The sequence below is a fragment of the Talpa europaea genome (genome assembly GCF_964194135.1).
Source record: "Talpa europaea genome assembly, chromosome: 6".
Taxonomy (NCBI): Eukaryota; Metazoa; Chordata; class Mammalia; order Eulipotyphla; family Talpidae; genus Talpa; species Talpa europaea.
This window is the reverse complement of record NC_140072.1, coordinates 132,510,864-132,537,396: the sequence shown is the minus strand read 5'-3', so window position 1 is coordinate 132,537,396 and position 26,533 is coordinate 132,510,864. Positions and strand designations below refer to the sequence as shown.

Genomic DNA, 26,533 nt, shown 5'->3' with positions numbered 1-26,533 from the left:
GAAGAGAGTCCTTGGTCCAAGATTAGTTTGAGATTCAGGGCAGGAGACCCATGGCCCTGGAGAGCTTATGTGGACAGGTCTGAGAAGGGGCATGTCAGGAGGAGGGAGGAAGGTTCTGGAGGGAAGTCCACATGGGAGGGAGAGACAGCGTGTCAGGTAGTGTAAAAGCCACTGCCTCTTTTTCAGGCCAGAATTCTGCCTTATCGAGGCTTGCGGTGTCTCCTTAGCTCAGAACTGGCTCCAGTTTGTGATGTGAAGCTTCTGCCTCCCTGAAGCCTAATTTGTGGACATAGATAATCTTAGGGAAATAGGAACGATGATTGGTTGGTAAGTAGGGAGGTAGATACATAGATAGATAAAAATTGACTGTCATGTATTGCAAAGATATTTGAAGCATGTAATTTAATAACTCCCAAGCATCTTTACAACTAACGAGGAAGCTCTTGCTCTCTATATCAAAAGTACTGTTTCCATTTTGAGATTTTCTTTTTAATCGGCTAGAATAAAGGACCAATTTTCTTGACATTGACATTGTTCTTATTATCAAATATTACCACTTGGGATTTTCACTTATTTTTTTTATCCTTTTTCTTTCTAATCAGAGTGCGTCTATATTGGTGAAACAAATTTTATTGTTTAAATATATTATTGACAATAAATGAGTTAACACTAAGAAGCAATGCATGGTTCACAAGGCGTCTTATATTTGGGGATAGACAACGTGTATTTTTCTTCTAGTTTTTTTTTTTTTTTTTCTTTTTTCTGGGTTATTTTTTTGTTTGTGTTTGTTTTCCTCTTGCTCTTAGTTTGGGCACACAAGTATGGCAGGTGACAGCCCGCACCTGGCGGGGTTTTGCTGCCATCTACTGGCTCTTCAGGCAACAACACTTGCTTCTTGAATTCAAAAATTCCTGTGACAGTAGTATAGTTTCCCCTTTTATTCTGTTCTTTTTTCTGCAGTTAAAACAAAGTGAAGCCAATGCAGACACCAAAGAAAAGCTCCCTTTGCGCCTTCGAATCTTTGAAAAATTTCCAAACAGACCACAAATGGTGAAAATCTCAAAGCTTCCTTCCGATTTTACAGTCCCTAAAATCAGGTACCAAAGTATTTCTTTAATTCTTTGTCTCAAATATGTTGTAAAAGTTTCATCTCAAATCTGATGCAGCCTTTCTTTCACACTCATGTGGGTCTGGGGCTTTTCTTCTGTTTTTAAATTACCTGGATTTTCTTATCTTTCTACCTCTGCTTTAATAAACCAGGGACCCTTTAAGTAACATATTCAGAACAGAACCTTTATTTTTTTGGACAAATTACTAATTATTTTTTAACTGAGGTTATACACCAGCCAAAGAAAGAAGGCTGCTCCCCACTGTGCCTCCCTGCAATGCCCCTCAGGGTTTTGACTTTCCAGGTAATGGGGAAGGTGTTCGGGTCCCAGGTGGCAGGTAGATGTCAGCCATGTTAGGGTAAACCTGCCTTGGGGGCCCTTTTTATTTTCAGGAAAATGAGAAACTTTCACCGGCCAGTTTCTGTATTACTCTAGCTGCTATTGTTTATAATACCATGTCTGCTTTCAACATAATGTGTCTTCCCTCTTTTAAAAGTAGTGCTATGGTGTTCCCCATTTGTACCGATTTGATTTCCCACACTCTGTCCTCCAGTTAGGCAATTGCATAGAAGATGCCTAAAATCACTTATTTTTCACAAACCAAATGCTTCCAATTATAGCTGAAAATCTACAAATCAAGCCAGAATAACATGGAATGTGACATTTTTCACTTACCTAGTTTGAAAAACATTTTTATAGGAGGTTGTGACTGTATGAGATGGGATGTGGTGTCATCATTTTCAAATTCAAATGGAAATATATTTTCCTTTCTTAATTTACAAAGCTAATTTTAAAACAGAAAATAGGAAGTATAAGAGAGCCGTGAATTAGCCATAAATTCAAGACTAGTACTTATTTGAAAAGATGCAATTTGATTCTCACCTTGCTTTGACGATATGATGAGGTAAGTTTCATGGAGTTATTTTGAGTCTCAAAATGTAACAAGATTTCCCAAAGATTCTCAGGACAAACTGAAGTTCAGAGAGATGAGCTAATTCATTAGTGGGGAAGAAAGGATCTTATTGCTACTACAGAATTTTTTAAAATACTGTCAATTACTGGATAGTATTGCTTAAAAGTTATTTCAGGGACATTACTTGTGCTGATCAGGAATGGCTGAGAACTCGGGAAGCTTTCTCAAAATTTATTTTAGTAACTAGTTCTTATACACACCAATAATAACACAGTTAAAAAATAAATCTAGTGTCATCCTTGGTGGGCATGTCTTGTGCTCCATGAACATTGACACCTCTTTGTCTTAACTCGGATGAACTCCTCATTTCGAGAGGCCACCATGGCTTGCCCCAGCTCACTGAAAGCACCTGACTCGTGTGCTTCATTTGCAAAGGGAAAGCTTCATGAAACAGTTCATCGATCGCCAGCAACAGGACACCTGCTGCCTCTTACGAAGCCTTCCCTCGGCCTCTTCCTCATCCTGCGATCACCCCAAGAGATCTGCTGTTGAGGACAACAAATACATTGACCAAAAAGTAAGAGTCACCTCTCAACCACATTTTTCTTAAGCGTGTAGGTTAGAGAAAAGAACCACATAACCATGAGGGTGAGGTTGGGGGGTCCTGAAAACTAACATCTCGGGAGAACAATGAAGAAAATAATTGTCCCTGCAGACGAACTCCTTAAACCTAACATATGTGGGTTTATGGATTTAAACATGAGTCAGGATGAAGTCCCCTCGAAGCCCTCCCCCAGCTGCACCTTCTCTAGGGGGAGGGACAGCTCTGATCTCTGAGGTCCAGCCCTGGTCTGGTCACCTGTGTGTCCCCTTCTGCAAGTGACCCTGCTTATATCCAGTTGTCATGCCAGGGAGAATAAGCAGAGTGAGATTCTCTAAAATGGGTCAAAGTAGCTACCACTTGTTGCGTGCTGACTAGGTGACAAAAATTATCTCTACATTGTCTTATTCATGTTCTGATTTGCCTGTTTCTGTATCATTTGAAAAGTAACTAGGGAAGGAATTTCTTTTTCTCAGCATACACAGAAAATGAAAGATCAATAAAAGAATTTGTAAAAGAGATTAAAGATTAGAGTTTGCCAAAAAATCCAAATGCATGTGCAAATATTACTCTTTGAAAGTCCTAGTCTAGTTTTTAATCCCTTCAGTGTTGTCACTCTCTTCTGTTGCTCATCATCAAACACCTTTCTCTATTAGCATGTGAAACTGAAATACCAAGCCCTCCTTCATCCTCCAAGAGTCTTACTTTCTTCTGTTTCTATCCCCATCCCACAAGGATTAGACTTCCGGAGTATCTTGGCAGTTCTCTGCTCCTTCTTTTTCCCACGCCCTCCCTGAATGAAACTCATGTCTCCCCTTTATTGCTCTTACAACTCTTTGATCCCTGCTGCAGTTTAGAGATTTTGTTCTTGACAATGACCATGATGATGACGATGATGATGGTGATGGTGGTGATAATGATGTGGACGGTGATGGTGGTGATTGTGATGTTGGTGGTGATGATGATGATGATGTGGATGGTGATGATGATGGTGGTGGTGATGATGATGGTGGTGGTGATAGTGGTAATGATGATAATGATTTCTTTTGCAGTATGTCTCTTCTTGTTGAAGGATTTTTTCACTTATTTACTTCCCTTCAGTCAACTACAGATGTTCTTCCTCTATCTTCTAGATCCCAAGATTGCAGATGACAAGTCTGATGCCCTGTCAGAGTTTTTTCTTTTTCATTTGAATGTAATTAGGTTTTCCTTTGATGCTTAGTTGGCTGGTTGGTTTTCTGGTTTCTGTGGGGAAACTTTTAAGACTTTCCCCATGTACTTAATGTTTAGAAACTTTGCCTATGTAGACTGTGTGTATTTTATCAGCAGCACTGCCCACAATAGGGAGCCTTTTCAGTTTGCAGATGAGTATTTGTCAGACTAGGTATTTGTCAGTTTTCAGATAGATGTTTTCATTTATTGTTTATAGTTTTCCATCTCTTTCCTTTTTCTCCTCCTTTAGTCTTAGGATTGGCATCTATTTCTTGTCTGTACTTTGAAAGTCTTGTTTTACTTGACCTTCAAAGCCCTAACCCAATTTCAGGACAAGTGCCAAAAAGTGATGAATTCACCACAAGCTTTTTTAAAGTTTATTTCTTTACCTATTTTTTATTGAGGTAACATTGGTTTACAACAATGTATGTGGTTCAGAAATGCAGGTTCACACCTCTTCAGATGTCTGTTACCGCACCACACCAAGCACCATAGTCCCCCACCACCAGCTACTGGGTTCTCTGCCTTCTTTGCTCTCTGCCTTCCCCTCCTGACCTTGTAAACTTGACCTTCATTTTACAGGTAGATAAATCACTAGTAATGATAGCCCACTGGAAATGCAAAATTGGAATTAGTCAATGAAATCTTATTTTCTATCTGAAAGGAAATAGGACTTTTCTCACACTTCCTGAACAGAATATATTGTAATTGCTGAGGGAAAAAGGTTAAAAGTTTCATAGCAGGGCAGAGGCAGGAGAATCTAGGGAGAAACTGGTGCACAACCCCCTCCCTCCCCAGTTCCTTTTTTTTTTTAAACTTTTTTATTATTATTATTTTTTTTTAATAGAGGCATGTTTTATTTATTTATTTATTTGTTTGTTTGTTCGTTCGTTTTGTTTATACATGCACTGGGTACAGTCAGAAGTGCGGGAGGGTGAGAGAATTCACCAGAGCCAGAGCGGGGAGCAGAGCAGGCAGAAGGACCAAAGTACACTGCTGAGGGGAGCAGCGGGCGGCAGGAGAGGTCTGCGCGCCATGTGGGACCCTCCTCCGGTGGCCGGGGAGCAGCCGGGGATCGAACCGGCGCCGCAGAGGTCGCCAGCAGCTTTGCAACCCAGCGCTCAACCGCTGCGCCACCGGGGAGGCCCCCCAGTTCCTTTTTTTTTGTCGCATTAGAGCAATGAACTTCAAATGCCATTCTTGATTTCTTTAATGCCCTTTTATTTTAGTGACTTCTTTTCATTTAGTTGTTTAACAAGTGTTTTTACCTACCAAAAGTGAGATGACAATTACAGTTTTATTCTATAACCTTATATGTGTACCTACCTCATAAGCTCCTAAAATACAGTGACTTGGTTGTATCCAAGTCACTCAGTATCTAAAAGAGTCTAGAATATTTTGAAAAGCACAGAGTGTCCCCAGCCTGGCAGGTCACTTGGTTCAAACGCACAGTACAAGATCTTGTACAAGAAAAATTATGCATGAAGGTTAATGCCCTTCATCCCATGTAAGCCTTATTGGCCCAGTCTAGGATAAATACAGTGAGACTAGAATTTATCCCCTTGCAGCCTCCATTATATAGGTAGCTGCTGCCATGCACAAAATGAGATATAGATAAAGAGCCTATTTTCTTCCTGCTCATGGCAGCAACAAGACTTAACCCTGTTCTCACCCATTCTTAAAACCTTGACTTGTTTAAGTTGCCAGAAAAGTCGACTTCACTTTCTCCCTCACAATCTGTTTCGACTTTCAAGTCCCATCATTTCTGGGCTTTTTCATCAATACTTAAGATTTGTCATTGCTGTAGATGTTGAATCGGGGAAAACCAAAACAGAAATTCCCACTTAGGTTAATTTCAGCGATGAAGACATAAGGGAAACACATATGTAATTTAAATATGGCAAGTCTCTTTCATTTTTATTAAGAAATCCTGGAGACACTTATAAACAAAAACACTCAAGCAAACAACAGATATCCTGAACAGAGACCATACCATTTTTAGCTCCTTTGATAAAGTATTGTTCAGGGCGCTCTTGAAAATTGACTTTACGGTCCTACTTGCCTTTGGAAATGCCAGTCAGTGTCAAGTGAACAGCAAGGGCCTTCTCTCTATGTGAAAAAGCTCTTCCATCACTGTTCCATACACACCGAGGTTGTTTTTCCTCCAAGGAGCATTAAAAAAAAAAAAATTAAAAGAAAATGAGACTCTGTCTTATCAGTGATTCTCTTAACATGAACAAAGGAATGATAAAATACAACTTTTCCCTTAATGATTACCTGTCAGGAGACACTTCTGGCTCTTTCTACATTAGAGAGTATCACTTTTCTCTTGCCAAGGAAAACAGAGTCCCCAGGAACCAAAGATCACAAGTGAAGGGGAAAAAACAAAAATCTGACAACAAAAGGGGGGATGTTTTTGATTAAGTGATGCAGGAAACACAAAAGCACAAATGTTAGGCAAGATTTTCTCCCCATAATTACCCTGGCTTTGAACAACCGTAAGTAATTCCCATGGCAACCTCACTTTGCAGAGACCATGTTTTTAAAAATAGCCCCGTTTGATTACCTTCTCCTGTAAGTTTATAATACCTGTCCTCCCTGTAAACAGCCAGCAAACAAAAAAAAAAGTGAAATCTTGAAACAGTTTTGTGGTTTCCAGATCCTACAGGAAAAAGGAAGCTGTCTCCCCTCCTCATCCTTGGGGGGCATGACTGGCCTAGCAGGGTCTCATACCTGTGGGTGCTAGGGAGGTTCCTTTTCTTTCTGATTCTGTCACCAAGAAATGGGTTCACTCACTACCCAATGTGCATAGAACAAATTATTATTGCATCAGGGTTTTGAGGAAAAAAAAAAAAGCTTCTTTGCAAGGAGATGGGAGATAGGCTCAACTCTGCCTCCCCTGTTAGGAAAGGGAATGAAGGGCCTCCCTGGTGGCACAAGGGGTTATGTCGCAGCACTGTGAAAATATCCGCAGCTACTGCAGCACGAGTTTGAATCCCAGCCAGGGAGCTGACCCACATGGTGCAGCAGACCTCTCCTGTCTCCCCCGCTGCTCCCCTCAGCAGTGTGTTTCAGTAAATCTGGCTGTTCTGCTCCCCACTCTGTCTTTGGTGGATCCTCTCACCCCCCGGCACTTCTGGCCTAGTAGCCCAGCTCTTGTATGCAAAAATAAATAAATCTTAAAAAAAAATAAAATTTCTTTTAAAAAAAAGAAAAGAAACGAGTTCATACATACATACACACATGTTTGCATGGATGCATCATACATACACACATATGTGTATAAATATATATTTTTTATATTTATATATATATATATATATATATATATATGTACCTGGGTTGAGAACAAAGGAGTTGGATTTTGTTGACTGGAAAGTTTAGGGCAAAGAAATATGGTCTTGGCTGAAGTCCTTTGACTAATGTCAGGGCAGCTCGCACATGAAGTACGAGGAGGCTTCCCTTCAGATAACTGGAGGTTTAGTCTCCAGCCCTGGCCTCTGGTAGCTCCCCCATCTGTGCTGGCATCCCTGGCCCTGGCCAGCCATGAAGCTCAGCTCAAGATAGTTGCTGCTACTTGCTCAGACTAGACGAGTACATTGCATCTGTGAATACAAACTTCAAAGAGAAAGTGAGATAATTTCTTTTTCTTTTGTGCTGTAGGGTCTGAAAGCAATTTAATCATCTAAACTCTGTTTCAATCCAAGCGTAAATTTGCACATCTTAGAATGAGTTTTTCTAGTTTCTAAGCAGAAGGACATCGGATGATGATTTTTTTACTCATTTTCTTCTCCATGTTATTGAAATCAAACCTTAGCTCTTAAGTAGAATATTTGTTAATAAACTGAAATATTAATGTCGCTTCCCACAAAACTAGTGATCAAAGCAGCCCACCTGGTCCTCAAAAGTGAACCTTTTCATCAAAGTCGAGGTCTCCACCTTCATTAGGTCTGGGGGCTCTGCGCCTTCGGTGACTTTCCTGGTCCCCTCCCCCGTATCCCGACTGGGGAGCCATTCCTGGAGTCAGAAACTTTGACCATCCCAGAAACATGAGTGAACTTCATGGTCTTGTCAACCCAAGACCATGTGGGGTGTGAGGGCACCCCACACCCCGCTCAGTGCTGCAAGCTAAGCAGAGTATCAGAGCCATCAGAGCCATGTGACAAAGAACAGCAGGTTATTTTCCCAACAATAAGGCCATATCTGCTCGCTGTCACCTGCTTCCCTGCTCAGGCTGTAGCAAGCTCCATAACAAGGCTTCACAGTGAGCAGCTAATGCTTGGACAGAGTGAGGAAGGAAATGGCCAACACGATTACTATGTGTGTGCACTGTGTTCCTTTCCTGCACCTTCAGCCTTCACTCGGCCGCACACAGACACCTGTGGACACCTGCTCGCTGCACCTGGCGCACCCCCAGGCTAGGGTGGCTCAGTGAGCAAGCATGGCTGTGCCCTTAGATGCTCTGAGTGCAGAGGGGAAGGCACGTGTGCATGGTTGAATATGAAAAGCATTATGGGAACAGGAGCAACGAGCCTCAGTCCTGCTCACGGGAGAAGGAAAGTTCAGGGGTGTCGGAGAATGTGCAGCAGCAGAGGGAGGAGCACGTAGAGAGGCACGGAGCACAACACGCTTGGGATCACTATTTGTGAGAAGCAGATGAGGCAGCGGTTAAGCGCCGAAATAGCGACTAAGTGACAGAGGCTCCAACAGTGAGACAGAGGCTCACTATAAGAGAGATAATTCTTACTCTCAAGGTTGTAATGAGAATTAAACACTATACGTTAAATACCTGGCATGGCACCTGGCACAGCACGTGCCATGTATCCATATGCCAGGTAGGAGAGGAGCTGACATGAAACCAAACCACCAAGTCAGACCCAGCAAATAGACTGCTGTTCATCCATCGGGACAGGTGACTTTTACTTAAATTAACCCTCAGATGGAACCGTCTAATGGAGCACAATTGTTAACTACTGATTTTGTTTCCTTTTTGTCCAAGAGTCTGATTTTTTTTTTTTCGGTCTGATTTTTTAATGCTATTTCCGTTACAACCTACTGTCTTCGACGCTGAGGAAGTAAATTAAATTGTTCCAGAAGGATTTACTCTTCCAAAAGCCTTGTGGATGGGCGCAGCATTCGTAATTTTCTAAGTGATTAGCAAGTGTGTGATGGTTTCTCCAGTGACTCCACGCATAGCTAGTTCCTCAGTCTGAACTGTAAGTTCCAGGATGAATGTTTATTCACTTTAAGGGAAAAGGAGAGAGAACAGCCTGTTTTCTTCTCTAGGGCTTTTGCTCTTCTGAGAGGTTTCTCTAAAATGACAGCCTAGCACCTCCACAGTACCACCGCAGACTGTCTCTGAGAAGGGAGAGGGGCATTCCAGGGATTCTCCCCACCAGGGGCTCACGTCCAGGGGGCGGGAAGACGTGTGATCCTCAGAACAAGCGGGAAAACCTCATGTTTTTACATTTCATGTTTTGATAAACATTTTCCCGTTTATTATTAATCTTAATATTTTCAAAGTGAGAAAAGAAAAATAAGGACTCCATCTTTCTTCCCATTTAGAAATAGAATAATATCATTAACAATTCCACGTCATGAAAGTCGGTACAATACATATATCTGTGGGGATTTGTTTTTTAAGATTTATTTATTTATACAAGCACTGGGTACAGTTAGAAGCGCGGGAGGGTGAGAGAATTCACCAGAGCCAGAGCGGGCAGCAGAACAGGCACATGGACCGAAATACACTGCTGAGGGCAGCAGCAGGCGCTGCAGGAGAGGTCTGTGCACCATGTAGGACCCTCCCCGGCGGCCCGGGATCGAACCCGCGCTGCCGAGGCTGCGGGCAGCTTCACAGCCCAGCACTCAACCGCTGCGCCATCGGAGAGGCCCATGAGGATTTTTCTTAGATAAATATGAGTGACTTCACTTTGAAGGGAGTTAACAGAGTGAAACTATGGGTCTTTAGATGCAAGCACAGCACCCCAGAGACACTGACTTTCCCTGGGAGGGATGTGGTTACTCCCAGGGGATTGAAGAAGTGGAGTTATTATCCTGGCTAATTGAAATGTGTGATGAACCCTGATTTTAGGGAATCAGTAAAGGCACAGAATAGATACTGACATCCTAGTAACTGTCGTGAGTTAGAAAGTTCATCAAGCTCTTTTCATGCTTCCAGGCTGTTCTTCTCAAATCAATTATACATATCTAGAACAGAAAAAAAATGGTCAGTTTAGATTTTGTATTAGAATTTGGGGTAAGATCATCTTATATGTATAAACAATCAAAATAAGTTCCAAAAGTTACTCTATAATATTGACATTGAAGTGGTGGTAAATTCTCAAGATGTAATTGTGTGTAGAATTACAACTACAGGAGGATTAAATAAAGAGTATAGCATGTAATTACTACTTGCTTTGTGAGTATGAGGATAGTAAAGTCTAGAAGTGAGAGAATAGGGGAGGAAGAAAGTATCTAGAACCTTTTAAATATTTCTTGATTGTATTGTGTTAGAATAGTGATTGTGCATGAGACGACTCTATGAAATAGGAAGTAAATCTAGTGGGTCATTATGAGATAGTCTAATTCTGTTGTCCCCTGTATCTTTATAATAAAGAGTTTTGATGTGAGGTGGAAGAATGGGGTATAGAGACAGATAAAGAAAAGCTTAGGTAAGAACCCTGCACTCTGAATTTTTAAATAGAAAATACCAGAACAAACTCAAACCCTGAAACAATGGCCAACTCCATAGCCATGGGCACCACGGGAGTCCAGGTTATGTTCTTGAAATAAACTAGGGCTTCTCGCAGATAAACAGGGAGTCTTAAAGGTGAACCTGGGACATGTTGTCATCCTCCAAATAAGGAAGATTGGCCAAAGGCTATGAGAGTCGTATCAGAAGGACCCAATGGGCCAACTTGGAAGAGTTCCCAGTGAAAACAGTTGGGCAATTTGACCTACAAGAAAAATAATTATTGCAATGTATTCAAGTCAATCAAATAGGTTTAAATCCTTGAGTAAATTATAGTCACACTTTTTACAGTAGTACTTGGTCACATTAAAGGGTGATAGAAAATCAATTCTATTTTAATTATATAAAAACTAATAAATCAAGGTTAAATATCAAGGATGCATCTTGCCTTTCTCAAATGAATAACTATGTTATTCTTATGTTACTACAGAGTAACCAAATACTACAATAGGGGAGGTACCTCATATAAAATAGTCCAAATAATAAATAAGAAACGACAGTTTTGCGGACTGAGCAAATCAATCACCTAAGCAATGACTGTTGATACTATTATCATCAAAAGACACAACCAGAATACCGTGTGCCCCCTATTACAATAGTGGACCGCCAACTGTGGCTTTGCACAGGGCTCAGATCTGAGTCTGGTAAATCTCTGGGTTCAGCTGCAGACTTGCAGGAAATGCAGAGGCCGGAGAAATGTGTCCCTTCTAAATATTTCTTCATTGTATTGTGTTGAAATAGTGATTGTGGAAGCACACCAGGAATGTGCACTTAGCCAAGACCCAGACTCCAACTCCGGGTCACATGGTTCTTCAATGTGAGGGAAGACAGGGGAAAACTGTAGACCCAAAAACGTAAAAGGCATTGCCCAAAAATCCCTAGATCACCTCCTCCACATTATTCAACCACTTATAACTGTCAAAATTGAGGTGAACCTCCATGTTAAAGTGTACAATTCTGTAAATATATTTAAATTTAAATTTTAAGACCAAAAAAATCATCTCTGTCTTGTTAGAACATTTAAATTTATTTACTTTAATAAGTAATTAAGTGAAAAATAGTTATCTTGTGGAGTCAGATGTATTCAGTTGTCAAACAAAATAAAACCACTAAAAAGAGGCTTTTTCAGCTCATCTTTTTTAATGCAAATTTCATGTAACTACGTCATCCATATCCTCATATTAAGTCCCTCATCCCTGATATGTTTATATCCAGAATTAACTATTGCTGATTTCTTTCATAATTTACAATTTCACACCCAAAGTTCCTTATCGTGAACCAGATCTCTATTGTGTTGTTGCTTTTATTTGGGGTGACTGTTCGATCTTTTGGAGCCAGTAGAGGGCACTGCAGAGCAACGTAGCTCTGAGTTTCTTGCAGCTAGCAGAGGTGCTTTGCTAAATAAGAGACATGTGCAAAGCTTTACTGCAGAAACCAGTTTGGGTTTTCATGACTGAGAAGAAATCTGAGGGAACTTGCCAAGGTGTTCTGTGCTCCTTCTTCCCTTGATGACTGCTCCATGCGAAATCTGAAAAGAAGGTGCTGGTTACGATGCTGTCCAGGGTGTCAGGTGGGGCTGGAAAAACCAATCCATGTCTGCTGCTCTTCTCTATCCCTGGCCAGAGGGATACATAATGTTGTCTGTTTCTCTGTTTACATATTTATGCTCCTTGCACTTGGCAAGTCTAACCCTTGTTCAAAAGAAACTCAATGGTCTATTTTTACTGAATACAGAGTTGTTTTGTCTTGGACTTTATTCAAAGCACCAATTTCAAAGCCTCATAGCTTTGCCCCCACTGAGCCCAGCATTTAATACAAGGAGTTTGCACCGAATTCACCTCCCCTATGCACACACTTCCATCTTCAGACCTTTACCCGCTGCCTTCTTTGCTGATGAAACTCTGAGCCCTCCTCCAAGGCCCAATACAACCACCTGCTCTGACTTAAGTCTTTGCTAAGGACTTCAGAGATGCTGGACTCCTCCACTCAGCACCCTTCAGCTCCGCTCTTCTGTCCTGCTGCACATAGTCTAGCACTTTACTAGCTGCTATATTGTACTTTTTTACTGATCATCTCTTGCCATGAGTCTTGCCTTCTTAACTAGGCTTTTGATTCCAGAGAGCAAGAGCTCTGATTTCTGTTTACCCTGTAGCTGCCATAGTCACTAGTCTCGTCCTCATGCTCACTAAATCTACTCAAATCTGTTGCAGGTCCTTCTCCAATTATTATCTTGGTTTGACTCCTGGAGTGACACTTTCTAATTATTCCTTAGGATGCATCTTCAGAGGATGGGGTTCTTCCCTGTTCGTTCTTTCTCTGCCCTTTTCCTGCTCACTTGGGCTTCCTGAACCTCAGTCACCAGTCTGACATCTGCAAGATCAAGCAGGGCAGATCTGGGGGTGTATCTTCTGGCTTACAATCAGCCTTGGGATTTTTTCTTTTTTTTTTGCTAGACATTTCCCCAGGGGTAATTTCATTTTCACCAACTAGAAAGAAATCTTGAAAGTTCCTCTCCCTTGTCTCCATACCTGTAGGCCAAATGGCTCCTGAATGCCTCATTCAACTTTATACTGGGTCACAGACCAAGAACCTGAGACAGATGTATATGTATATGGGTTCAAGAAGATCTTACTAAGCAATAACAATACAGAGTCCAACACTCATTATCCCAATATTAAATTCTTTGGAGACTGGAAAGTCTATTCAGATGGAGGAGATGCTATTACTAGTGAGTCACTATGTCACCTGTTAGCTATGGCAGGTGACCCACATGCTTGATAGCAGGTCTGCCCAAGTGAAAGTAACAGGAAGATAAAATTAAATGACAGAATCTATCACATGAAGAAGAAGCATCTAAAATTCATGTTCAATGTTTTATGGAATTAATGATATGTCAGTATATTATCCCTTTGCATTTCAAAATTAACTTCTTACTCATAATTTTACAGCTACGCAAGTCTGTTTTCAGCATCAGGGCAAGGAACCTTCTGGAAAAGGAGACTGCAGTCACTAAAATCTTAAGGTAACACTATTAGCCTTTGGTTCATATTTATATGCAAGTGAAATTATGTTAAACAAAAAATGAACTTTTTTTTTTAAGGGAACTAATCATCAGAGTATCCAGATACGCTTTCTACTAAAGAGTAGGTTTGGGTGTCTGTGTACTTAAAAATAATGTCAAATACCTCATTACTGTCTCTCCTCAAAGAGTAAGATTTTATTAGTTCTAGTTGTTTCTTTTCTTTTCATACATTTAAACATAAGCTGTAAGTATAACATTTACAAAAAGGTCAAAACAACTTACTGCTATTCTTTAAGTTTTACATCTTTGCATTATCCAAAGAACAAATCACAACTTAAGGGGGAAATGATTAAAGGGTAAGTTTTTTGAAAGTTGCTGATGATTTATCAATTTATTAACAATAAATTCATTTAAAATCAATAAGACTCAAAAATATCCATATTAATGTGTTGATGAAAAAATATACTTTTAAAGTTTACTCTCTGAAATCTGCCTTGAAATGAAGGGTCAGAGAGGGAAATTAGGATAATACTTTTATCAGACTGTGTTATAATAAATTATAATATAATTTATATAATATAATTTTATATAATTATAATATAATTTATTATAACATGAAGTCTTCACAAAGATGCACAAACATTTGGAATATAAGTTAGTGATGCCTATACTACATAAACATATATAAGTGACACCCAAAAAATTGGGAACTGGAGGTAGAATGGCTGACAGGCAAATAAGTAAATTCACACCAGGAAACCTGCTCCAACTTGAGCTCAATAGAAGGGCTCAAGTTCTCCTCTACCTTCTTGACTAGGAACAGTCATTAGGGCATTTTTACCAGAATGTCTACCACTGCCACCTGGATAAATGTAAGGGGGAAATGGACTTACTCTAGATGATTTGAGAAACTATTTGCTAAAAGAATCCTGACATAGACAGCAGCTACGCCTTTGCTCTTCGGGTTGGCTGATGAGACATGCGTAGACCGAGCGTGTGTTGGGTCTCCTTCTATGCGATGATTATGGCTTGGGCTTATGTCTCTCACCATAGAACATGATGAGATGACCCTGAAAGGTTTCACTGAAAGAGAGGAAGGAAAGCTTCTAAGTAAATGTATAGTGTCCTCTGTCCTGACTTTGATTTGGTTCCAACTGTCTCCGTCCTGGTATGATCATCAGATAATGCCAAAGGCTGGCCTTGAACTCTGCGTGGCGCTTTGGGAACTTTACTCAAGCTGAAACCACGCTGGACACATTCCTGGCAGGGCAGATCTCTAGCCTCAGAACTGAAGCTCTGCCCTAGTCCCACAAAACGCACGGTGTGCCAGTCCAGCCCAGCAGAGTGCCCTCAACTCCCAGGGAAGAGACGTCTGCCTCAAGTCAGGTGACCCGCAGGGGCATGACAGTACGCTGAGCCTGCTCTCAGAACCTGTGGCTGCTTTCCTGTGTGAAATACAGAGAAACAGAGCAAAGCATCAGACAAAACCAAACCAGTAACAAACCCAAGAAATCTGACTTAGAATTGAGGGGGATGGGGAGGTGGGAGGGGCTGCCATGGACTAGGGTGGAGGATTAGGGGGCTCTGGTGGCACGTGTATAGGGGACATACATTTATATAAATGATACACAGTTTTGTGAAACAAAATTACCTCAAGGGTAAAAAAAAAAATAGAATCTACCTGCCAAATTAGGAACCAAAGTGACCTGACTCACCTGCTCAGAATAGCTGTCTTCCAGATAAGGGGCATATGCCCGAGGACTTCCCAAAGACTTCCAGAACATTGGTAGGTTTGGATAGTTGGAAGGAAGTGATTCCAGTCTTAATTCCCTATGAACGCTTCCTTAATTTGATCTTCAACTTTTCCTTCCCACCAACCTTTGTTTATTCACTTCTCCCAGTTAGAAAGTGACGGCAATACTCAGCCTCATCCTTCAAAATAAAGGTGAGCCTCTGGTGTGTATTGATCTGGAATGTAAAATCTTCTGGTTGCCAAAAACTATCCCCACAGGGATTTCTCCAGAAGAAGGTCCCATCAACTCCTGGTTATCTGTCCAGGGGACAAATTTGTGGAAAATCTCCTTCCAAGAATGCATCTACCTCAGGGTTAGGTCTTAGAGATAGCATAATCAAGTGTTAACATGGTATTTGAATTGAAAAATAAAGTCATACTTCCTGACAGATTTAGCTGATTGGTTGGGCATTGGAAAAGGACTTGATAGCTGGGAAGTGTCATAACATTGAATGGCGTGGAAGGATGAGACTCTCCAGTGCTTCCTCAAAGTTATGGTAAAGCATTTACACAGTCATGTTAAAAGTCGTATTCTTGTTATCATTGTTAGGAGAAACTGTTGTTGGTTTTTCAATGTTTAAAAAAGAAACATCATGGAACATCTGTACAAAATGTGTAAGACTCTCAGGGAACAGAGTAGTTCTCGGACTTGCCCAATAATTGTGTAGTGTGAGGGACACCTGCACCATTAGCATTTCACCCCAGCCCTGAGCTCCTTGGGGCTGCTTGAGTTATGCTCCCCTACAGCTCTTAGGACATAAGGGACAGCAATTTAAAAAAAATAGGATTTTTCAGAGGGGATGCAATCTTGATCTTCAGAAAAACTCTTTAGCTTTTTTCTTCTGTAAAACTTGTTTGCTTGTTGTGGCTACACTGGTCTGTGTAAGAATTAAGGATGAGTGTAGGATGACAGACAGATGGTTTCTGGGGTGAACTTGCTTGTGATGATAGTAGTAGTGATAGCAGAGCTGGTGGTGGTCATGATGGTGATGATGGTGGTGATGATGATGATGGTGGTGATGGTGATGATGGTGGTGATGATGATGATGGTGATGATGGTGGTCATGGTGATGATGGTGATGATGGTGATGATGGTGATGATTATGGGGATGATGATGGTGGTGATCATGAGCTCAAACCTGCTGTACGATGTAATCTCTAAGTCAAAGGGTCAAGGATCAATTGAGCACATGTCCATGGGTCCACGGGCATGTGTCTTGTCTTTTCCAAGGAACAATGGCAACAACTAAAAATAAAAAGAAAGAAGAGCAAAAACAAATGGAAAGTAAAAGAAAGCAAACATTGCAGGTAGCCTCAGGGCAAATGACCCAGAGCTACACAAGATGGGAAGTGAGTTTCTAACCCTTTCCCAGGGCTTTCTGACTGAGAGAGTGACACTCCCAGAGTGTCCCTTTGACCCCCTGTTAATTAAACTCTGCCAGGGTTTAATTAGAAGTGGAAACTAATACTACATGATCTCACTTATATGTGGAATCTACAAAAGTAGAACTCAAAGAAATAGTAGGTTGGGAATAGACAGGGACTGGGAGGTGAGGACTTGGGGAAATGTTGGTCTAAGGGCATAAACTTCCAGTAATAAGTTGACTACATTCTGGGGGGTGTATGTCCCTTGGGGTGACTGGAGCAAACAACACTGTACACTTGAAACTTGCTAAGAGAGTCATCCTTGAATATTCCCACCTGTACACACACGCGGAGGTGACCAAGGTGGTGGGCATGGGCTGACTTTACATGGTCATCATTTCACAACATATTCATGCATCAGGCATAACCTGGTGCCCCCTGAATGTCTACAAAGGCATTTGTCAATTATACCCCAATAAAGCTGGAAAAAGGGGGCTTTTATTTCCCAGGACCATTTGCATTTTGAAAGGGAACTTTGAAAAGAGAAAAGGACTCTAAAACAAGGAGGACGCAGATTCATCTCTTCAGAGTTGGGTCTCCTTCATAACAAAAGTAATCAAGACCAATGGACACTTGTTTTAAGATTCTGTCTCTCGAGATTTTCCTAAGTTTTCTATTTTTATTGAGATGTGCTAGCAAGAGTATCCCAAGTGAGCATTTGCCCTGATTGGGATTTAGACATGTGAGTCTTAAGTCCTGTGGGATGTTAAAAAGAAAATATTAGGAAATATGACATGCTGGAAGTAATGTTTTACAAATAATAAATATTTGGGGGAAAATAACCCAAAACAAATCCCTGCTTGAAAATATCTCAAGGCCTCTCTTATTTAAACTATTTAAATCCTTAGTTCTCTCACCATTCAGTGGACGATGATCTCCTCGAAGTTGGTGATGTCCAGGCTTTTAGTTCTAACAGGACCTGAGCCTGGCGTTGGAAGGGTTAAGTTGGTATCTGGCTGTGTCCTCTGTGACCTTGAGCAGCTCACTTCCCTGATCCTCGGTTTTCTCCCCCGCCTTTGCAGTGTCCACTGTCCCAGCAGGTCGTCTGAATAATCTGTTGCTCAACATGAAATGTAACCCTTATTCCACGAGGGAACCCCCTGTCCCAGCCACCTCAATGATGTCTCAGAAGACTTAGGAGAACGTTTGTGAGGCCACAAGCTTACATGCTTTAGGGCTGAGATCTGACTGGCACTGGTTGTGTACCCAGTACCCATGATGGACAGGCAGCCTGTTCTGTTCTGGGAGGGCAGGACTGGGTGTGGGGGGTGGGAAGAGACACAGCTTCCTGGCCTTGCGTTGCGCTTGCCACCCTCTGGACCCAGCATTTCCGTGGTCGGTCACTCAGCTGACATTGACACTTCTGTTTCCACTTTCCTGCTTGACTTGGGGTGACACCTGAGAAGTGGGAAAATAAGGGGTGATTTTTATACAGCCATCTTCACTCCAGATATTTCTGTTCCCTTTCATGTCTTTTGAATTTTTAACCATAAATATGTATTGCCTTTAAAATTGAAGGACAACTAATTTTTAGAAACAGCATGAAAAAAATTGTTTAAAATTGATGGACCTACTGGGCAGGGTCTTGGCCGGAGCCTTGATGAGCAGCAACTACTTTCAGGTGATTGCTTGACCAGTTGAGGAAACTATAGAGAAGGTGTCTGGTGTATTCATCGGTAGTTCAAATAAATGGATTTTCAGGAAGTTCCCAAAGCTAAAGATGAAATTACTTACTGGTTAACAGCCCTGAATTCCTGGACAAGAATTTCCTGGAGTGAATAGCCGTCATATTGATGGAGAGCCCTTAGTTCTTGGTTCTGATAATTAAGCTTCGGGACTGACAGCGGTCTCTGAGGACCCACCTTTCCAAATATCTATCTTCCTTTGAAACAGAACCCACATTATTCCAGCCAAGAGTATGTTCTCGGCCTCACTATGAACAGGAAATTCAAGCCCATAAAGGAAAACATCTTTCAGAAAAGGCCTGGGAGTCTGAGGTATTTGAATCTTTGGTGGCACAGCTCACCCCTTGTCAACACATCATCATCTTTAATTTGTATCCTTCTGCCTATTAGGTTTTTCCGTGAACTGATGTTTTGAGACGTAGGAATGAATTTCTGGATGTTCTGGGAATTCTTTGATGAGAAACTAAGCCGGTCATTTCCACAAACTTGAGAAGAGTTTGGTATGTTTCAAGGCAGGCGATTCCCTTGGTGCAAACAGGCAGCTCTGGTGTATTTTTCAAGACGTATCTGTAGAGTATTGTGAGAGCGGGGATGTTCCACCACCTAAGTTATTAAAGCCACGATCGCTATTAAATTCACTGTTGTTTTGACTTCGACGACTCGGTCCAGCTGCACTCAAGCAAGCTTCCTTCAAAAGGTATGACCTTTTCATTCCAGCAGAAGAAAGCAAAACAAATAGCAGTGTGTTCTCGAAAGCATCGCTGCCTCTGTAGAGATTTCTCTAGTTCAAAACCCTGAAATTGAGCAGGACTGCATTATCATTCCTGCTTGGCTGAGTGCAAGAGAAATGTCAAAGTAAAAGAATTAAACGTTTTACATTATTTCGGAAAGTTCCATCCGTGTGGTTTGCCACCAGTGGCTCCTTAGCTAAGATGGTCTCTTTACAACCTTTCTGGAGGCTCAGTCGGGGAGAAGAGTTACATTCTGATATTTGGAACTCTGACATAATTTTCCTAGCCATACCCAGATATTAATAATTTTATAAAAGCCTAAGGAATCACCTTTAGTTCAATGCTGCTTTGCTACAAAAAAAGAAATATTTAATGACAGACATAAGTTTTGTTTTTCTCTTATTTATCATTCTAGGATAATCATTTATTGACTATACATGTAATTTATACACTACTAAAGTACAAACTTGTACTTTTACTGATAGAGTTTTTTGAATGACATTAGCTGGATTTTCCTTCCCGAAATAAAGTCCTCCTAAGACTAAGACATTCTTTCATTCCCTGATTCAAGAATATTTCTGTAGCATCTTCAATATGCCAGACATTTCCTAGATATTGGACACAGTTTAGTCTCTTGAGGAGTTCACAGCATTTGCCTTTAGAGAATATTGATGACACTAGTTAGCCTTAGGAACCTTCAATAGTAGCTCCAGTTTTCTGAACACAGTTGCGACAAGAAAATTCATTACTATCATCATCAGGACTCCCTCAGTGAGTGACTTTAACAATAAAAATGATGTATCTGAAATGCCCTACAAAGTGAACAAGAATCCCAGTATTGACCTGTGGTGCTCAAACTATGCTGTTTCATGGAGCTGCTGTGTGGTTTGTAGACTGTTTTTAGACAAGCCCCAAAGTGGTTTTGTTACGGATTAGGAGAACTATTATTGAAGTCTATACAACAGATGCAGAAAGAACTTTTGAAACAAGATTTTTCTTTGATTATTTCACCATTGGAAGGTAAGGTAATAAGTATTAGAGAAAAGTCATCTCTGTGGGAAAAAATGCTTCATCCAGTTTATGCCACATTTGTAACATTTTCCTTTTACTAAACAGTTTAGTCTTTGCATCGTAATTTACATTGTTCTGAGTCACCAGTCAAGTTTCTAAATTTGTACCCCAGTGAGTGGATTTCAGATGTTTTATTTGCTGAATTTTAATAGCTGCACTAAAGACTTGGATTCCCATGAGCTATTTTTCTTTTTTAATTCCATACATGCAAGAAGACATTAGGCTGCCGGTATTTTTCAGTCTGCAGTGAGGTCCTGGTTGCCCATTTGTGTACATGTCTACATGTGATAACATTTTTATTAATAACACCAGGTTGCAAAGCGCTGATCTGCTGCTGCTAGCAAGGAAACTAGACCGCTATTTACCCAGTGCTGGGCCGATGCACAAAGGGGGCTTCGCTACAGTAAAAACGCAGCCTCTCCTCATCTCAGCAAGAGCCCATTACGGAGGAGCTCACCCATCAGCACCCCTGTGCCTCTGCCTTGGGTTTTCACCCCCATCCCTCTTGCGGAGTCAGTCAAGAGTCTGCTTCCAGGAAATCCTGATTATCTGTTCCCACAGTTTTACCTAATTACCGCTGAAGGATATTTTCCTGTTGTCTGTTGCTGTGATTACGTGATATGAAGCAACATCTGATAACGCTTTGCAATGCATTGCCTCGTGGAGCACGAGGTTTGCATAAAATCCCTCGAACGCAGAACTCTGCAGTCACATCACCAATGGTTCCTTTAGACAGCGATTACGGCTAATTCCAGATGGTATCGTGCAATCTAACGTCCATAATGAATGGAAATAATTTGAAGACTCGTAGGTTTCTCTCTTTCATTACAGAATGTGCAGGCGTTTCCCACACCCTTGTTCTGGAACATTAAGAAAGAAGACATGGAGACATAGAAGAAAGAAACCAAGGACCCCCTGCTACTGTTTCCATAAACAACGAGTGGTGTTTAAAGGCAAATAAAGCACCAAAGATCTCTCTTATAACCATCATCTTTGGGCCAATTTAAAAATATTTTAGATGGAGAAATGTCAAGAAAAATAGAGACAATTTCTTAAGACATGATTCTCCTCCCTCAACCTCCATAAAAGATTATATATATGGCTGTCATAGAAGGAGTGATTGAAATCCCACATCACAAAGGCAATGCAGAGAGAAAAAAGAGAGAGAATCAATCTTTCATATGCTTTTTTCAAAGGCTTGGCAAGAAACCAGGGGTAATATTTTTGCAACTGGGAATGTGTGTTTGCTGAAGAATATTCCCACATTTGAATCATCATCAGGGGTCCTAGTCTTGTTTTACTTTCAAAGGTAGAGAGGGCATAACATTAACCCCAACTGGGAAAAGGAAAATGCCTCACTGTAATTCTCCTCCAGGGAGCAGGAATAAAGGGATTACATATGCCTGCATAATGGAGAATTTCCTCACCAGACAAGACAAAAGACTTCATTCTTTTCACCAGACACTTGAAGCTTTGTGCCTCCCCGTTCCAGAAGCCAAGCTGGCTGCACAATTTTATTTATTTTTTATATTAAACCGCTAGATGGAGTTTCTAAGAAGCTGGCCTTCTGGTGCTGGCTTTGAGGAGAGCTACAGAGAAGACATGGAAAGCAAGCACACAGCTGGTCTCGCTCTGAGAGAAGCAAGCCTTCCCCCCAAAATCACTGCGTTCATGATGCTTTTCCTCTCTGCGGCCAGTACATGGACATTTCCTTCCTGAAAGCATATTCTTTTGTCCTCATGAGAGAACAAAAGGCATCTAAATTATACTGCATAAATTGAAAGTGGCAAAGGAGTGCAGTGTGGAAGGTCTGCAGGATGGGTGCCTTCGGGGTCTGTGCGTCTCATCTTTCATGGGGAAAAATAGTAGAAGTCTCATTCCTTAGTCATTCACTCAGGTAAACAAGATCTGTGCAGCTGTGTTCCTGCGATACCTCGGCTCTCGCATTGGAACTACTGACATGAGTGCATGTCTGCATCCAGTTGGCTGACAGCTTCCCCTGAAGGTCCTCCACATGGACTAAGGATAGAGATTTGTTAAGTGTCTACTTGCAAGAAGCAAAGTCTGATTTTTTTTTTCATTACTCATCCTAGCTGTGCAGCCCATTCCTTGAGTGGCTTAGTATTCAAATTGGAGGTAGAATTGAGAGAACTTCCCTTTTAAAATGCATTTTCCCAACACATACTGTTTTGTTTGTGATGGTTTCCATGCTGCATCTACATGAAGTGATCAAAAAAAGGAAGTCAAATATTCAATCTTGACAGAAATTCAAGGTTCAGTCATGTAGCAAATATGTATTGAGCACCTGCTGTGTACAAGGTGAAGCCATGAGCGTGTGACCAAGTCAGCCCAGGTCTCTTGGTGCTCGGTGGAGCATGGCACATCCCAGGGAGCAAAAGACCAAAGAGCTGTAGGGAGAGAGTGGGGGACCCTGGGTAACCAAGGAGATAGGAAGGAAAGTTGAGGCAGAGCCTGAGAGACTGCGCCATCCAAGCTGAGCTTAGTCTCAGTCTTTGAACAGCAGTTGGCTGTGGAAGGTTTTAAGACAGTGGTGATCACTGCATCAGTTATCTGTTAGATCAGCACACATGGATTAGCTCAGGTTTTCAGTCAGAAGCCTGATCTCAGCTCTGTGTTTCTCACAAACTGCAGGCTTTTGACTAGAATGGGAAGCACCCCCTTCCTGCCTCCCTTCCATGGTCATCAAAGGGATTTAGTTCATCAGGGGCTGTCAGGCTCAGGCCTCCTTCCTCACCAGCTGGAAGGGGAACCACCCTCGCCACTGAAGCATGGGGTCTGTCTGCAGAGCATCTCACAAAATGGCGGCTGGCTTCGTCCAAGCAATGGGAGGGTAAGGGGTGGTGAGAGAGTGAGGAAAATGAAACGCACAGTCCTTGGTAACCGATCCTGTTCCTATTACCTCTGCTCATTAGAAGCAAGTCACTGGGTCCTGCGCTTGCACAGATCATACAGGGCATGCACACCCAGGAGAGAGGGATCCTCGGGGCCACCTGAGCCTGGACCCTAATGATACCCATGTTCATTTTAGAAAACACTTGGCTTGGAATAATCACACAGCACATTTATGAGCATGCTGCATGGAGGCCCACTAAGAAGAGTCTGCAGCTCAAGCCATAGTGTCCATCACTGTTGACTAAAGTTAGAATGGAAAAGACTTAGCTTCCACTATGACCCTTTGCCCAACTTGCTGGTCTGACCTCAGAATGTTTTAAAATCCGCCATGATGACATGGAATGAGATAGAAGAGCAACTAAGATTAAACTGTTTCCAAAGCACCCTCCAACTCCCCCATGAAGTTGGTAGGAAGATGGTGGTGGTCTCCACATTTTACACAGGGCACGTGAAGGTTTGGAGAAGGGAGATCATCTGCAGAAGGTCCCACAACTAGTAAAAGCTAAGATCAGAAAAGTGTGCCTCTAAGCCTTTTATTTCTCAAGTCATCCAAGTCATCCTCCCCATGTGACCTCCAGACTAAGGTAGGGCTTGCTGTCCACTGCTGGGTTTGAACTGCAAACCTAATGTGCTACTTCAAAGCTTGACACTAGCAAGCCACAGACTCCACTCTTCCCTCACCTCCCCCCACTCACCCTGCTTTCACCTTTCACTTCTTTATTTTGTCCATCACTCTGCCCACTGGAGGGCCAGGGAATTGCATGTTCTAGGAGTGGGAGGATGGGTGATAAAATGGGCCCATCCACTAAGAAACATGCATGGACCTAAAATAATTTCATGGTCATTTATTTGGGGGTCTTAGAGGTACAAATCAAGGAGCACAATCTCAGACATCAGTGCAAATTGTGTCATGTTGGAGTCTTTGTTTAAAGTATTTTTAAAGGGCAAAGGGGGAAAGGAAATAGGATTGTAGAAACTGTTGACCAAGGACTAGGATATAACTTCATTGGCATTTAGTCAAGCTGACCTGGGTTACTGCAGAGAGAAGGAAAAGGAAAACCACCGATCTTTGCATAGTTCTCAGAGAAGGCTGTGTCTAGCTGGAGACAGTTCCTACCAGTCAGTAAATGTGTTTTTCGAAGTTGAAAGTTCAGTAAGATGGATTTTCACCACAAGATGGAGTGTTTGGTGTGCCTATGACATTGCTTTGCAAGGTCCCTAAAGAATTAAAGTCTGGTGCTGAGATGACTAATAGTGATCGAATGCCATGAGTTTCGTTAATAACATGTTACGGGGACATGGAACATAAAACATAATTTTTCTGTGCTTTCAGGGGAATGTTGGTTCTCACTCTGTTACTCATCAGAGGCTATTTATATCAAAATTCATAATTACATTGCTTACATTAAAACACGGAGTTGGTAGATCCTAGGTGTTTGAGTATAAAGAAGTTGTACTTCCTTTAAAAAACACTGAGGTAAATATTCACCAACCTTTTGTTGGCACTCTTTCTATATCTGCTTCAACGTTCACCTGTCCCAGGTGTCCTCAGGGTATTATGCAACCTGTGGCCCATGCTCTGCTTCTTGCAACCCCTCCCACCTAATTAATATCCCCCCATCTGGGTTCCTTCCTTCATCCATAGGGGACCCATTTTTGGCAGCTAATCTCCTTGTGTAATGCAATTAGATTTTCCCATATGTTTTCTTTGCGATGAATTTTTATATCTAGAGAAACATTGTTTTTCTGGATCACCCCCTGTTTTGGTCTGTGTGTGGTGGGGGAATGATTGTAGATTGGTGACTAATAATGGATAAAGTACGTAGAAAGGATTCTCTTTTTAAACTTAAGATCCCACCACTGGACTTAGGGAGGGGGGACAGCCTCAGGAGCCTTCAAATAAACAGCCTTTCCATGCTCCCACCCCAGTTGCCTTCACCCAAGTGTTAATGTAGCCATTTACTAGATCAATATGCATCTTAGATTTCAGTTAAAGAACCCTAACATTTACCTATAGAGTTTCCCAGTTCAAAAGGTACTAGGCAACTCAAAGGAAAACTTGAGCTCTAAAGTGTTTGGTCCATGAGGAGACTCGGCAAGTTCTGCTGATAGAAGGTGGAGAGTGGTTACTCTTGTTTGGGCCCCAGGTTAGGAGGTGGAGGGCTGGGTGTGGGGTTGTAGCAAAGGTGACCTCGTAACGCAAGCCAGGATGGCCCTGTCTGCCTGATTCGACTTTGCTCAGAGTAAGGGGGTACCTTTGGGGCGCCAGGGAAGGATAGATGGGGAAGATGTCTCTCTTCAGAGAACAGGAGGACTCTGAGGACTCTGGCAGGCCTTCACAACTCAATGGAAACTCCCACTTCCCATTGGAAACTCCCAGAGCTTAGGTTTCACTTAAGTTGAACTGGCCCAGAGTCCTTGAGGGCTTACTCTCTTCTCCTTTAGTCTCAAGCTTGAAATTGCATAGCAAACAGTGTTAGAAGAAAGTAGTGGGAATGCACTCTAGCTACGGATTCCAGCTTCAGTGACTTCCCCTTACCGCTCATTTTTGCCTCTAAATTTAGGCTTTCCTAATTTCAAGTTCTGCAAAATCTCCCTGAAACTATATTCCATTACCCCAAGGTTCTGGGTAGATAAATCCTACCCAAAGGACTTTTATTAGAAGCCCCCTGTCTAAATGCAAAACCAACATTGTGGTCGCCTGTTCCTAGGCTGGCCCGACTGCTTACAAGATCCGCTCTGATTTGGAGTGGGGGAAAAGATGGCAGCCAGGGGCTTTCTGCTCATTTCCCAACATCGCTCCAGAACTGAGCCAGTTCAGCTTTGGAAGCGCCCGCGACACAGCGCCTAACCTCCATTCATGGTTATGTGTCATTTGCTCTATTTTGCCTCATCTTTCGTGCTTCCTTAAAAATAATAAGAGTAATGAGCAGTTATGTATTATTCATCCCAAGTATACAGATGCCGCGTTTATCTGGGCTCATTTCTTCCCCCAGAGCTTGCACTCGACAGCGCATGCTGAGTGGATCATTTGAGGGGCAGCCAGCAAAGGAGAGGTCGATTCTCAGCGTGCAGCACCACATCCGCCAGGAGCGCAGGTGAGTGCGCGGGAGACCAGGCTGCCAGAAAGGGAGGAGAGGAGCTTTGCAGGAAGCATTGGGCCTGCCTAGCAGACAGGCCTGGGGGAGATGCTGAGTTCTGCTTGAAGATGGTATCTGGCAGGAAACTCACCATCAGGTGCAACCAATCTTTGAAAAACCTTTTCTTGGTGATGGCCAAGTTCTCGCCGATTTTATTTTAGCAAA

General features: G+C 41.9%; 1 protein-coding gene across 4 annotated transcripts in view; it reads left to right on the top strand.

Annotated features, from left to right (window-relative positions):
- Nucleotides 1–26,533, top strand: part of NALCN (sodium leak channel, non-selective) — a gene marked incomplete at its 3' end in the record, with an annotated part of 232,286 nt that overhangs the window by 162,073 nt on the left and 43,680 nt on the right. For 2 of the 4 annotated variants that reach the window (XM_084234488.1, XM_084234487.1), the window contains 4 exons: nucleotides 961–1,097; nucleotides 2,458–2,599; nucleotides 13,538–13,611; nucleotides 26,225–26,326. In XM_084234488.1, coding sequence (XP_084090614.1) covers nucleotides 961–1,097; nucleotides 2,458–2,599; nucleotides 13,538–13,611; nucleotides 26,225–26,326 — 455 coding nt within the window. Of the gene's footprint in view, nucleotides 1–960; nucleotides 1,098–2,457; nucleotides 2,600–13,537; nucleotides 13,612–26,149; nucleotides 26,327–26,533 lie in introns of all 4 variants that reach the window. The other 2 variants (XM_084234486.1, XM_084234485.1) reach the window with 2 other exon arrangements.